This window comes from Vigna angularis, chromosome 8, assembly GCF_016808095.1.
Source record: "Vigna angularis cultivar LongXiaoDou No.4 chromosome 8, ASM1680809v1, whole genome shotgun sequence".
NCBI lineage: Eukaryota > Viridiplantae > Streptophyta > Magnoliopsida > Fabales > Fabaceae > Vigna > Vigna angularis.
The window spans coordinates 35,619,765-35,633,250 of NC_068977.1; the positions used below are offsets into that span (position 1 = coordinate 35,619,765).

The 13,486-nt window shown below is 22.6% G+C and overlaps 1 protein-coding gene across 1 annotated transcript; it reads left to right on the forward strand.

Moving 5' to 3' along the window:
* The first annotated feature begins 9,713 nt into the window (after positions 1–9,713).
* On the forward strand, positions 9,714–10,697 carry LOC108344811 (mitochondrial import inner membrane translocase subunit TIM17-2). Its single transcript, XM_017583311.2, has one exon. The coding sequence runs from the start codon at positions 9,893–9,895 to the stop codon at positions 10,505–10,507; it is 615 nt and encodes a 204-aa protein (XP_017438800.1). The 5' UTR covers positions 9,714–9,892; the 3' UTR covers positions 10,508–10,697.
* Positions 10,698–13,486: the final 2,789 nt, after the last annotated feature.

Sequence of the window (13,486 nt, forward strand, 5' to 3'; positions counted from 1 at the left end):
GAGAAATTAGCTAAACTAAGCGGCAGCACTGCTGTCCCCATCAAGAGCTGCTTCCAAAGTATCCTCACCACCGTCTGCTCTCATCCAAGTGGATGATCATCGCCCAAAGAATCATACCCAAACAGCACACAATACAAACAATGCAAGGGTGAGCTAGATATAAAAAAAACATGTTATACAATTTAAAGTGATATACAAAAGTCAATCATACATGGTAAATCAATATCACAAGACTTATTACATTAAATCCCGACTTATTACTTTATATCCCGACTCGTCCGGACCAGAATGATTACCGAGCTATGGCGGGTCTTGCACTCGTGGTGGCTTTATGGAACTTGAGCACTCCCGCTCTGGCACTCCCGCCTGGTGAAACTTTGGGCACTCCCGCCCGGCCACAATCACGAGGTTAATCCGTTATCACTCACCTTGGATCATATGGAAGCATCCAAGACTAGGACCTCCTGCTACTCCTCACCACATGTTCAATCCTCTCTACATGAGAAGAAAGACCATTGGAGTTTCAGGACGACCCCCAAAACTGAGCTACCATGTAATCATTCTATACAACCCCAAAACACCACCATGTATCCTCTCCTTGAGGATCATGGAATTACGTCCATGAATCATATTGTTACTTTGAAAATTAACCACAATTATGAATAATCAGATACCGCCATATTAACACAACAAATCCGACATATTTCATACATTCACATATTTCATGTCATAGATAATATTCCAAACATTGGTACATAATTCAATCCAAAAGCAAATGAACTTAAAATTCAACATATTTGCAAAATACTATTTGGACGAGCACTATTCACTGGACACTATTCGGACGAACGCTCACTCACTGTTTGGACGAACGCTCAACTACTCGGACGAACGCCAACTATTCGGACGAACGCGAACGTTCGTTAGGACGAACGCTCACTGGGAAGGACGAACGCTCCCTGGGACGAACACTATTTGGACGAACGCTCAAAAACGCGAACGTTCAACTATTTGGGCGAACGCTAAAATTTGAACTAAGGACGAACGCTCGCTCAAAGGCCGAACGCTCAACACTGAATTTAAGGCCGAACGCTCAGTTTGGACGAATGGACGAACGCTCATTTTGGACGAATGGACGAACGCTCAGTTTGGACGAATGGACGAACGCTCATTTTGGACGAATGGACGAACGCTCAGTTTGGACGAATGGACGAACGCTCAGTTTGGACGAATGGACGAACGCTCATTTTGGACGAATGGACGAACGCTCATTTTGGACGAATGGACGAACGCTCAGTTTGGACGAATGGACGAACGCTCATTTTGGACGAATGGACGAACGCTCAGTTTGGAGGAATGGACGAACGCTCAGTCACTGAAACTTAAGGCCGAACGCTTAGTCGAGCAAATTGGACGAACGTCCAATTTGGCTCGGACGAACGCACTCTGCAGCCTCTCGCGCTCGAGCGCGACATGCTGGGCGCGACAGATGCAGAATGCAGAATTCTGCAGAATGCAGAATTCTGCAGATTTGAGGTCATCACCTCTCTTACCATTTTCAACCCTTTCAATTAACTTCTAACACCCTTAATTCATGTTTTATACTAGATTGGACTTACCTAATTGATTATAACCGTTCCTCATTCAATTCTTAAGGGATTCATACTAAAATTTAACCATAAACACCAATTTTCATAACTTTGATACTCAAAATTCAATTCTACCACTTTACACCTATTTTGATCAATTTGATGATTCTAACAAGTCATAATACAGTGGGTGAAACTGTTCCAAAGGCTCAATAACACTCTAGACCCCAAATGCTCAAAATCACTACCTCACTTCCTCTCCAAATGACTAAAAAGCTAAGAAATTCCAATTTCCTTCAATTCCAAAGCATACAAGATTACATACATGGATCAACACATCAATTTCAATCCAACCATACATACAACCACAATTTTCCAGCATCCTACTCATGCAACCACTATCAACATCCAGAAAATCCAACTCCCCTTACCTCTTGAAGACCTCCTAGCCAAACTTGAATGCAGAAATTCCAAACGTTCTCTGCCTCACCACTGGATGCAGCAAGCTTCTTCTTCTCCTTCTCCCGTACGTACAGCAAGCTCTCTGTTTCTTCTCTCCAAAATTTGCAGCAACTCTTCCAATCCTTCTTCAAACCCACGGTTCTCCCTATTAAGTGGAAAACCCTGCACTCCCAGCCACTCCTTTCCCTTCCTAGTGCCAAGCCCAATAACTGGATGGAGATGATGGTGTTTTGGTGGCTGGAGCACTTTCAAAGTGGGAAGACCCACCACCATGTCTGCTACCTACTCCACCCAGCCGTCCCTCTCCACTTCTAACGTGCAGCCACCCCTCCCCACTTTGCACGGTCCTTACAATAATAATAATAATAATAATAATAATAATAATAATAATAATAATAATAATAATAATAATAATAATAATAATAATAATAATAATAATAATAATAATAATAATAATAATAATAATAATAATAATAATAATAATAATAATAATAATAATAATAATAATAATAATAATAATAATAATAATAATAATAATAATAATAATAATAATAATAATAATAATAATAATAATAATAATAATAATAATAATAATAATAATAATAATAATAATAATAATAATAATAATAATAATAATAATAATAATAATAATAATAATAATAATAATAATAATAATAATAATAATAATAATAATAATAATAATAATAATAATAATAATAATAATAATAATAATAATAATAATAATAATAATAATAATAATAATAATAATAATAATAATAATAATAATAATAATAATAATAATAATAATAATAATAATAATAATAATAATAATAATAATAATAATAATAATAATAATAATAATAATAATAATAATAATAATAATAATAATAATAATAATAATAATAATAATAATAATAATAATAATAATAATAATAATAATAATAATAATAATAATAATAATAATAATAATAATAATAATAATAATAATAATAATAATAATAATAATAATAATAATAATAATAATAATAATAATAATAATAATAATAATAATAATAATAATAATAATAATAATAATAATAATAATAATAATAATAATAATAATAATAATAATAATAATAATAATAATAATAATAATAATAATAATAATAATAATAATAATAATAATAATAATAATAATAATAATAATAATAATAATAATAATAATAATAATAATAATAATAATAATAATAATAATAATAATAATAATAATAATAATAATAATAATAATAATAATAATAATAATAATAATAATAATAATAATAATAATAATAATAATAATAATAATAATAATAATAATAATAATAATAATAATAATAATAATAATAATAATAATAATAATAATAATAATAATAATAATAATAATAATAATAATAATAATAATAATAATAATAATAATAATAATAATAATAATAATAATAATAATAATAATAATAATAATAATAATAATAATAATAATAATAATAATAATAATAATAATAATAATAATAATAATAATAATAATAATAATAATAATAATAATAATAATAATAATAATAATAATAATAATAATAATAATAATAATAATAATAATAATAATAATAATAATAATAATAATAATAATAATAATAATAATAATAATAATAATAATAATAATAATAATAATAATAATAATAATAATAATAATAATAATAATAATAATAATAATAATAATAATAATAATAATAATAATAATAATAATAATAATAATAATAATAATAATAATAATAATAATAATAATAATAATAATAATAATAATAATAATAATAATAATAATAATAATAATAATAATAATAATAATAATAATAATAATAATAATAATAATAATAATAATAATAATAATAATAATAATAATAATAATAATAATAATAATAATAATAATAATAATAATAATAATAATAATAATAATAATAATAATAATAATAATAATAATAATAATAATAATAATAATAATAATAATAATAATAATAATAATAATAATAATAATAATAATAATAATAATAATAATAATAATAATAATAATAATAATAATAATAATAATAATAATAATAATAATAATAATAATAATAATAATAATAATAATAATAATAATAATAATAATAATAATAATAATAATAATAATAATAATAATAATAATAATAATAATAATAATAATAATAATAATAATAATAATAATAATAATAATAATAATAATAATAATAATAATAATAATAATAATAATAATAATAATAATAATAATAATAATAATAATAATAATAATAATAATAATAATAATAATAATAATAATAATAATAATAATAATAATAATAATAATAATAATAATAATAATAATAATAATAATAATAATAATAATAATAATAATAATAATAATAATAATAATAATAATAATAATAATAATAATAATAATAATAATAATAATAATAATAATAATAATAATAATAATAATAATAATAATAATAATAATAATAATAATAATAATAATAATAATAATAATAATAATAATAATAATAATAATAATAATAATAATAATAATAATAATAATAATAATAATAATAATAATAATAATAATAATAATAATAATAATAATAATAATAATAATAATAATAATAATAATAATAATAATAATAATAATAATAATAATAATAATAATAATAATAATAATAATAATAATAATAATAATAATAATAATAATAATAATAATAATAATAATAATAATAATAATAATAATAATAATAATAATAATAATAATAATAATAATAATAATAATAATAATAATAATAATAATAATAATAATAATAATAATAATAATAATAATAATAATAATAATAATAATAATAATAATAATAATAATAATAATAATAATAATAATAATAATAATAATAATAATAATAATAATAATAATAATAATAATAATAATAATAATAATAATAATAATAATAATAATAATAATAATAATAATAATAATAATAATAATAATAATAATAATAATAATAATAATAATAATAATAATAATAATAATAATAATAATAATAATAATAATAATAATAATAATAATAATAATAATAATAATAATAATAATAATAATAATAATAATAATAATAATAATAATAATAATAATAATAATAATAATAATAATAATAATAATAATAATAATAATAATAATAATAATAATAATAATAATAATAATAATAATAATAATAATAATAATAATAATAATAATAATAATAATAATAATAATAATAATAATAATAATAATAATAATAATAATAATAATAATAATAATAATAATAATAATAATAATAATAATAATAATAATAATAATAATAATAATAATAATAATAATAATAATAATAATAATAATAATAATAATAATAATAATAATAATAATAATAATAATAATAATAATAATAATAATAATAATAATAATAATAATAATAATAATAATAATAATAATAATAATAATAATAATAATAATAATAATAATAATAATAATAATAATAATAATAATAATAATAATAATAATAATAATAATAATAATAATAATAATAATAATAATAATAATAATAATAATAATAATAATAATAATAATAATAATAATAATAATAATAATAATAATAATAATAATAATAATAATAATAATAATAATAATAATAATAATAATAATAATAATAATAATAATAATAATAATAATAATAATAATAATAATAATAATAATAATAATAATAATAATAATAATAATAATAATAATAATAATAATAATAATAATAATAATAATAATAATAATAATAATAATAATAATAATAATAATAATAATAATAATAATAATAATAATAATAATAATAATAATAATAATAATAATAATAATAATAATAATAATAATAATAATAATAATAATAATAATAATAATAATAATAATAATAATAATAATAATAATAATAATAATAATAATAATAATAATAATAATAATAATAATAATAATAATAATAATAATAATAATAATAATAATAATAATAATAATAATAATAATAATAATAATAATAATAATAATAATAATAATAATAATAATAATAATAATAATAATAATAATAATAATAATAATAATAATAATAATAATAATAATAATAATAATAATAATAATAATAATAATAATAATAATAATAATAATAATAATAATAATAATAATAATAATAATAATAATAATAATAATAATAATAATAATAATAATAATAATAATAATAATAATAATAATAATAATAATAATAATAATAATAATAATAATAATAATAATAATAATAATAATAATAATAATAATAATAATAATAATAATAATAATAATAATAATAATAATAATAATAATAATAATAATAATAATAATAATAATAATAATAATAATAATAATAATAATAATAATAATAATAATAATAATAATAATAATAATAATAATAATAATAATAATAATAATAATAATAATAATAATAATAATAATAATAATAATAATAATAATAATAATAATAATAATAATAATAATAATAATAATAATAATAATAATAATAATAATAATAATAATAATAATAATAATAATAATAATAATAATAATAATAATAATAATAATAATAATAATAATAATAATAATAATAATAATAATAATAATAATAATAATAATAATAATAATAATAATAATAATAATAATAATAATAATAATAATAATAATAATAATAATAATAATAATAATAATAATAATAATAATAATAATAATAATAATAATAATAATAATAATAATAATAATAATAATAATAATAATAATAATAATAATAATAATAATAATAATAATAATAATAATAATAATAATAATAATAATAATAATAATAATAATAATAATAATAATAATACGTCTCTTGAGGATTGTTAATATAAATTAACAAATAAAACATAAAAATAAGTTTTCTATGGCAAAATTAGCACGATAGTGATAAAATAATTGAAACTCCTAATAGGAAAAAATAAATAATATTTTTATACTCTATTTATCAAAGTATTGAGTGTTTAACGATAACCAAATATCATTTGTTTTTTTTATAATATAAATATTTTAAAAATGGAGACACACACATGCAACAAGACTTAGTTTTCGCTAGCGTATATATCTATATTCTTCTATATATAATCTATATATAATAAGGATACACATCACTTTGCTTTTCTAATTTTACCTTCTTAATTACTATTTTTAAAATTTAAATATTTTTTCATAGTAAAAAGAACTATTTTTTTGTCATTTTAGTGAACTTTTGTTTATTCAAATAGTTTCTCATTATAAAATTATCATTTATCCTTTATTATTTTAATAACTACTTTTTCAAATTTATTATTAGTAAAAAGTATTATAAGGATGAAAAAAATCCACAACTAATGATATTCTTGGTTTGGTATATGTTATTATGTGTTTGGTCTTAGGTTAAGAAAGATATTATGTTCAAATTTATTTGAGTTGAAAATTGGAAACAACTTTTGTAAAGCACTTAATGAAAAACAATATCGAATTTTATGATTAAATCGTTTTAAAATAAAACACATTTTTTTATTTAAAATCAAAATTAATAAGAAGTTATGTCAAAAATCACTTTGACAATTCAACACTCAAAATTTATAAATATATAACAACATTAGATAATCATATTGCATTATATTTTGTTGATTATACATTGATATTTGCATATGTCTTGTAGGCAAGGAAAAATATTACCAACATTTTGAGTCAGTTGCTGGAGGAAAGGATAATATCCCAAGAATCCCATGTGGGTATGCTGGGTTGCTAGATGAATAGATGGCAGTTGAATGCAAGTTGATTCAAATACATTTCAATGTGGAACCAAATACATACACGTTGTAATTGAATACAAGGACGTTGTAATCGATTATAGCTTACATTGCATTTTTATTTTATCTACTTTTCGTTTCATCTTCAATCTCGCTGCATCAATCCACAAGCCTATATTTAAGGGAAGTGCTTTGTTATTCCTCTTCATTTTCAATCAATCTTATGTGTAAGCCATTACAAATGTATTGACTAAGTTGGAATCAATTACTTCAAAAGTTGGAAACAATTCCAAATCTTCTTCATAATATAAAATGCAATGGAATCGATTGTATAAAATTCAGAATCGATTACACATTACACTGTACATTTATGTGGTCATTACAAAATTAGCACAAGGCTAAATATAACATCTTCACACGCATCCTACAATTCATCGTTCTCCCTTCCTTGCATATCAGTTGAAAGAAACATCACAAATCTATAAAATTCATCCTCGACATTCTTCGTGAATAGTAAAATATGCTTATGTGAACACAATCTAAGGATTCTTACTTTCGACTCGTCTGAACTAAGACACTATGATCGATTGTTGTGACGAGCCATTTGGATCAATAAGTTTCTTCGATCGTGAGTTTAACTTTTTTTTTGTTTTTTTCTGTTATGTGTTGCATATAATGCCCTTTCTATTTGTTTTTTTAGCCATCTACACAAGTCTAATTAGTGATTTTAATAGTATATTATTTTTTGTGTTGTTCGTAGATATAAATAGAACATCGAGTGATCTTGCTACAAGAAAAAAAGAAGAAAAAAACAAGAGTGTGAGATGGGGAGACAGAACCATGTGAATGTTTTAAGAAGAAGAAAGGATTTTCGGGGTTTGTTTTATCCTAAATGAAGGAAAAAGGAAGGGTGAGTAAGAGAGGGATTGATTTTGGAGAGTTGTAGTTAATGTTTCTTCTTTTTCAAAGTTAGAAGAAACTCGAAGCTTTTTTCAAAATCTATGTAAATAATATAATTTTCTTTAACTATTTTTTCATTTATATACAAATGAATATATCATTAGAAATGTTCTTGCCTAAACGCGCGCGCGTCACATATGAATTTTATATACAAATAATCTGTATGTAGATTGTTTTTACATTACATATGAAAAAATCTATATGTAACGAATCTGTATATAATATCTATACGTAACATGTTCATTATAACATAAATCAGAATCCGTAATAACCCGTATATAAAACACAATTTGTAGTGTGAAGGATTCAAAATTCTTTAAAGTAATTGTATATGTTTTTAATTAAAAGAAATTAATTGCACTATTTTTTAAGCTAATTGTATTTATACAAGTCTTTATATATCTTTAAATTTGTTTTATGAAATTATTTTATACATTAACTTATCTTATTATCTTATTATTTATTTGTGTTTGTTTATTTTTTTTCAATGATAATCTGAAAATAGATAATAATAAGTCTTAAAACATTTTTTTATAAAAGACAAGACATTAATGCTACGAAATATTTTTTTATGATTTAATAATGTTTTAATATATTTTATTATTATATTTTTTTTAGATAACATAATTTATAAGTTACTAAAATTAGATTTTACAAATTTATTTTTGATATGCAAAATATAAATACTGAAAGCAACTTATATTCAGCACATTAATGAAATATATGACAATAATTTTTTTCTATCAAAATTACAAATATTATCAATACAAAACTAAAATTAAAAATAAAGAGTATAAAATTTACATGTATTGAAAGAGGTAAAATTAATAATGAAAAGAAAAAATCTTTGAAAGGAATAGAGTACGGAAGAAGGAAGGTAGTAAACAAATTGCTTTTCTATTTCTTCTTCATCGACAGAGCAAACCCTAGGCAGAGAGAAATTTCTGCAACACACGCTCGCGCGTTCACCTCAAACACCAAAGCAAACCCTAGATTGACAGCGAAACCCCATGGGAACACCAGAGACGTCTCGGGAACCGTGCCCCGATCGCATCCTCGACGACATCGGCGGCGCGTTTGGCATGGGGGCGGTGGGTGGCTCCGCCTTCCATTTTCTCAAGGGTCTCTACAACTCTCCCAAGGGCGATCGCTTCGTCGGCGCCACCCAAGCCGTTCGCCTCAACGCCCCCCGCGTCGGCGGAAGCTTTGCCGTCTGGGGAGGCCTCTTCTCCGCCTTCGACTGCACCATGGTCTACGCGCGCCAGAAGGAGGATCCTTGGAACTCCATCGTTGCTGGGGCCGCCACCGGAGGTTTTCTCTCCATGCGCCAGGGCTTCGCCGCCTCCGCTCGTTCCGCCGCCTTCGGTGGCGTCCTCCTCGCTCTCATAGAAGGCGCCGGTATCATGCTCAACAAGTTCCTCAGCGCGCAGCAGCCTATACCCATCATGATAGACGAGCCACCGCCACCACCACCATCGACGCAGGAGGCAGCGGCGGCGCCAGGGTGGATCGGTGGGTGGTTCGGTGGAGGGAAGAAAGACGAGACTTCCACCGGTTCTGGAAGTGAAACGAAGATTCTTGAGAGTTTTGATGCACCCCCTGTTCCCAATTTTGAGTATAAGTAATTATCTAGGTTTGGTCTTTAGGGACATATGATTTGAGTTGAGAACTTTGATTTTGTTATTGAAGCTCACTTGATGATTGTTTATCATACAATGATTTTGTCACTTGTTTTCCCTTTTTTTTTGTCAGAATAACATGTTATGTAAGTGTAGCGGTAGGCTTTCATCATATTTATCTATGTATTATTTTTTATCTTGGTTTGAATATTTGAAAATTTACCTGATAGAGCTACTAGTTTATGGATGATGGTTAACTTTGAATGCATCCTTTAACTGAAAATGATGCAAGTTTGAGTGAAAGTCTTGTTTTATGATTTTTTGTTTGGTTGGGGGAAGACATATTCGAATACCTTCCCACAAGTGCAAATACTCAGAATGGGACGACACTTCGTTCTTCAATATTCAATATTCAATATTTTGTATGTATATTTTCTATGGTTTGTTTCATTACTTTGTCCATCATATGTTCCTGGATTTTAGTTTTTTATCATGGCATGATCCGTGCTAGATTTTTTATGTTATGCATGTATTGGTATTTGTTCACGCCTGAGAATACAATTACTGTAGACTCTTACAAGTTTGGTGTTAACTTGAGAATTCAATGAAATTGTAAGAATGGTGGTTTATTTTGAATTTTTAAAGGTCTCCTTTGGCTAGCTGAAAACAGTAGTACTACGCAATTCAGGGTGCTGTTTTGTAACTTTTGTTTGGTTTTCGTAGGATGTTATCCTCCCTATATGTCCACACAGGTTATAAAATACTGTGAATGGGATGAATCTTCAATATTTAGGACCATATCATTCCTAATTGTTTCTTTTATTACTTTATCCACCACATTTTCCTGTTTTTTGATATGGGTTTTGTCATGATTTGTCTGTTATTATTGTTGGATTTCTTTTTCTAGCTTGGGGATATTGCTATTTGATCATTCTCTAAAACACTCTTAGAGGAGACTCTTAGGCCTTGAGTAATTGACGGGATTTGAGAGGATTTAAAGATAATATTTTTTGTTGTTTATTTGAGTGAATTTGGAGATAAATGAAAGTAGATTTGGAAGTAAATTTTTTTAATCTGTCATGTCAATCAAATCCTACACTAATTTTTACAAACTTTACTTTCAAATTCATTCTTATTTACTTCCAAATTCATTCAAATAATCAACAAAAAAATTATCTTCAAATTCCCTAAATTACTTTTTCCCAAATTCCTTCAAGTGAACAAAACCTTAAAGTTCGGTGCGAACTCAAAAGTCAAATGAGCTCTAACAACTGTGTTCTTTATTCTACCTTTTCTAGGGATGTTACAACAAGTGGTTTGCACCTTAGCTGGATTCTGCATTGCTTACATATTTTCCTGGTTTACATTAGTCACTGGTTACAGTACCCATGGTGAATTCCGTAGTGTTTGCTGGTGTTTATGTGATATTGATTTGGTACAAGGTGCACTATGGTGTTATGAAATTCAGCTGGTTTTATTGCTTTTTAGAGTAACACTCACTTTGAATCCTGAAAAGAGTCGCAATTCAATTTGGTTTTGAAATAAAATCACAGATTTAGTCTTCAATTAATTTTCTTGTTGTTTTAGTAATCTTTGTCAAATTAATAATAAATGGATTTAGTTATTGAAGAAACTATTACTAATCTACATATATACATATACTTTTAATCGCTTATAAGATATAGTTAGTTACAGTTAATGTTAGATGTTTTGCCAACTTCATGAAATGATTAGCAACGTATATTATTGTATATAAAGTTATTTTTTTTAAATGTAATCATTCATAAGATAAAATTAATTATATTTATGTGTGATTAACCATGAGTAAACGTGGAAAGCAAAATATGAGTGGGATACTAAGTGTACTATTGGGTATAACACAGGACAGGTTTTGCTTCGTTGGAAAAAAAAACACGCTTAACTGGATTTTAAACGCTCCTTTGTGAATAAATAATTAAACTATCTTCTATTGAATTACATTTTAACACCACTCTTGAAAATACTAATGCATGAATGGCATATATCCTAGGTTTGGTCGATGAAACAAGGAACCTGAAAATGGCATATATCCTAGGTTTGTGAAATAAATTATTTAAAAAAAAATATTTTATACTATATTAATATATAAAAAAAAAATTTTGGTACATCAATCAAATCAACTACTCTTTTCATTTATTTTTTTGGTTTTACTTTCTACTTTTTTCCCCTTCCGTTCAAATAACTATACTATCTACTACTCTTTATTTTTTCTCTAAGAGCTCCGTGTTTTCACACCAAGATTGTGATTGATAATCTTAAAAACAATTGGAGACAAATTATAATTCAAAGGCTAATTCTTTTATGGTTTTGTATTTATCTAAATTAAAAGTGAATTGTTTACAAGAAGGCCAGAAATTAGAATAGATAAATACAAGGTTTTCTCACAGACATTAGTATAATTATTCTAATTTTCCACTTTATTATCTCTCTCTCTCTATATATAGTTTTACCACATTAATAAAATAAAATAAAATAATAATTATTTTTTATTTTATTTTTAATTTAAATAATATTACCTTTCATTTCTATTCTGTACTAAAAAGATCCATATGTTGCAACTTTAAAATGCATCTTTATAGTGGTCAAAATGTGTTTGATAAAATAATCTTTATTGGTGTCGGTGGTTATAATGTGCACATTGGACATGGTCAAAAGTTGAAATATTACTCACTTCACTAATCATAAGTTATATATACTCAGTTAGGTTGAGTGCCACTATCTTATTCTTATTCATAGAATAAAAGAACAAGTGGAAGAATGTTTCTGCTAATGCTTACTCACAAATTTCTGTAGACAATAATTACATAATAAATCATAAGTTGGATGCTTAGTGTGTACACAGTTTCGATCTCTTGCTCAATCATTCGAACAATGACTTTTGTTATTTTGAGTTATTATTGTGCAAGCAACAACACAACTTGAATTTAAATTGGGTAGATATCAACT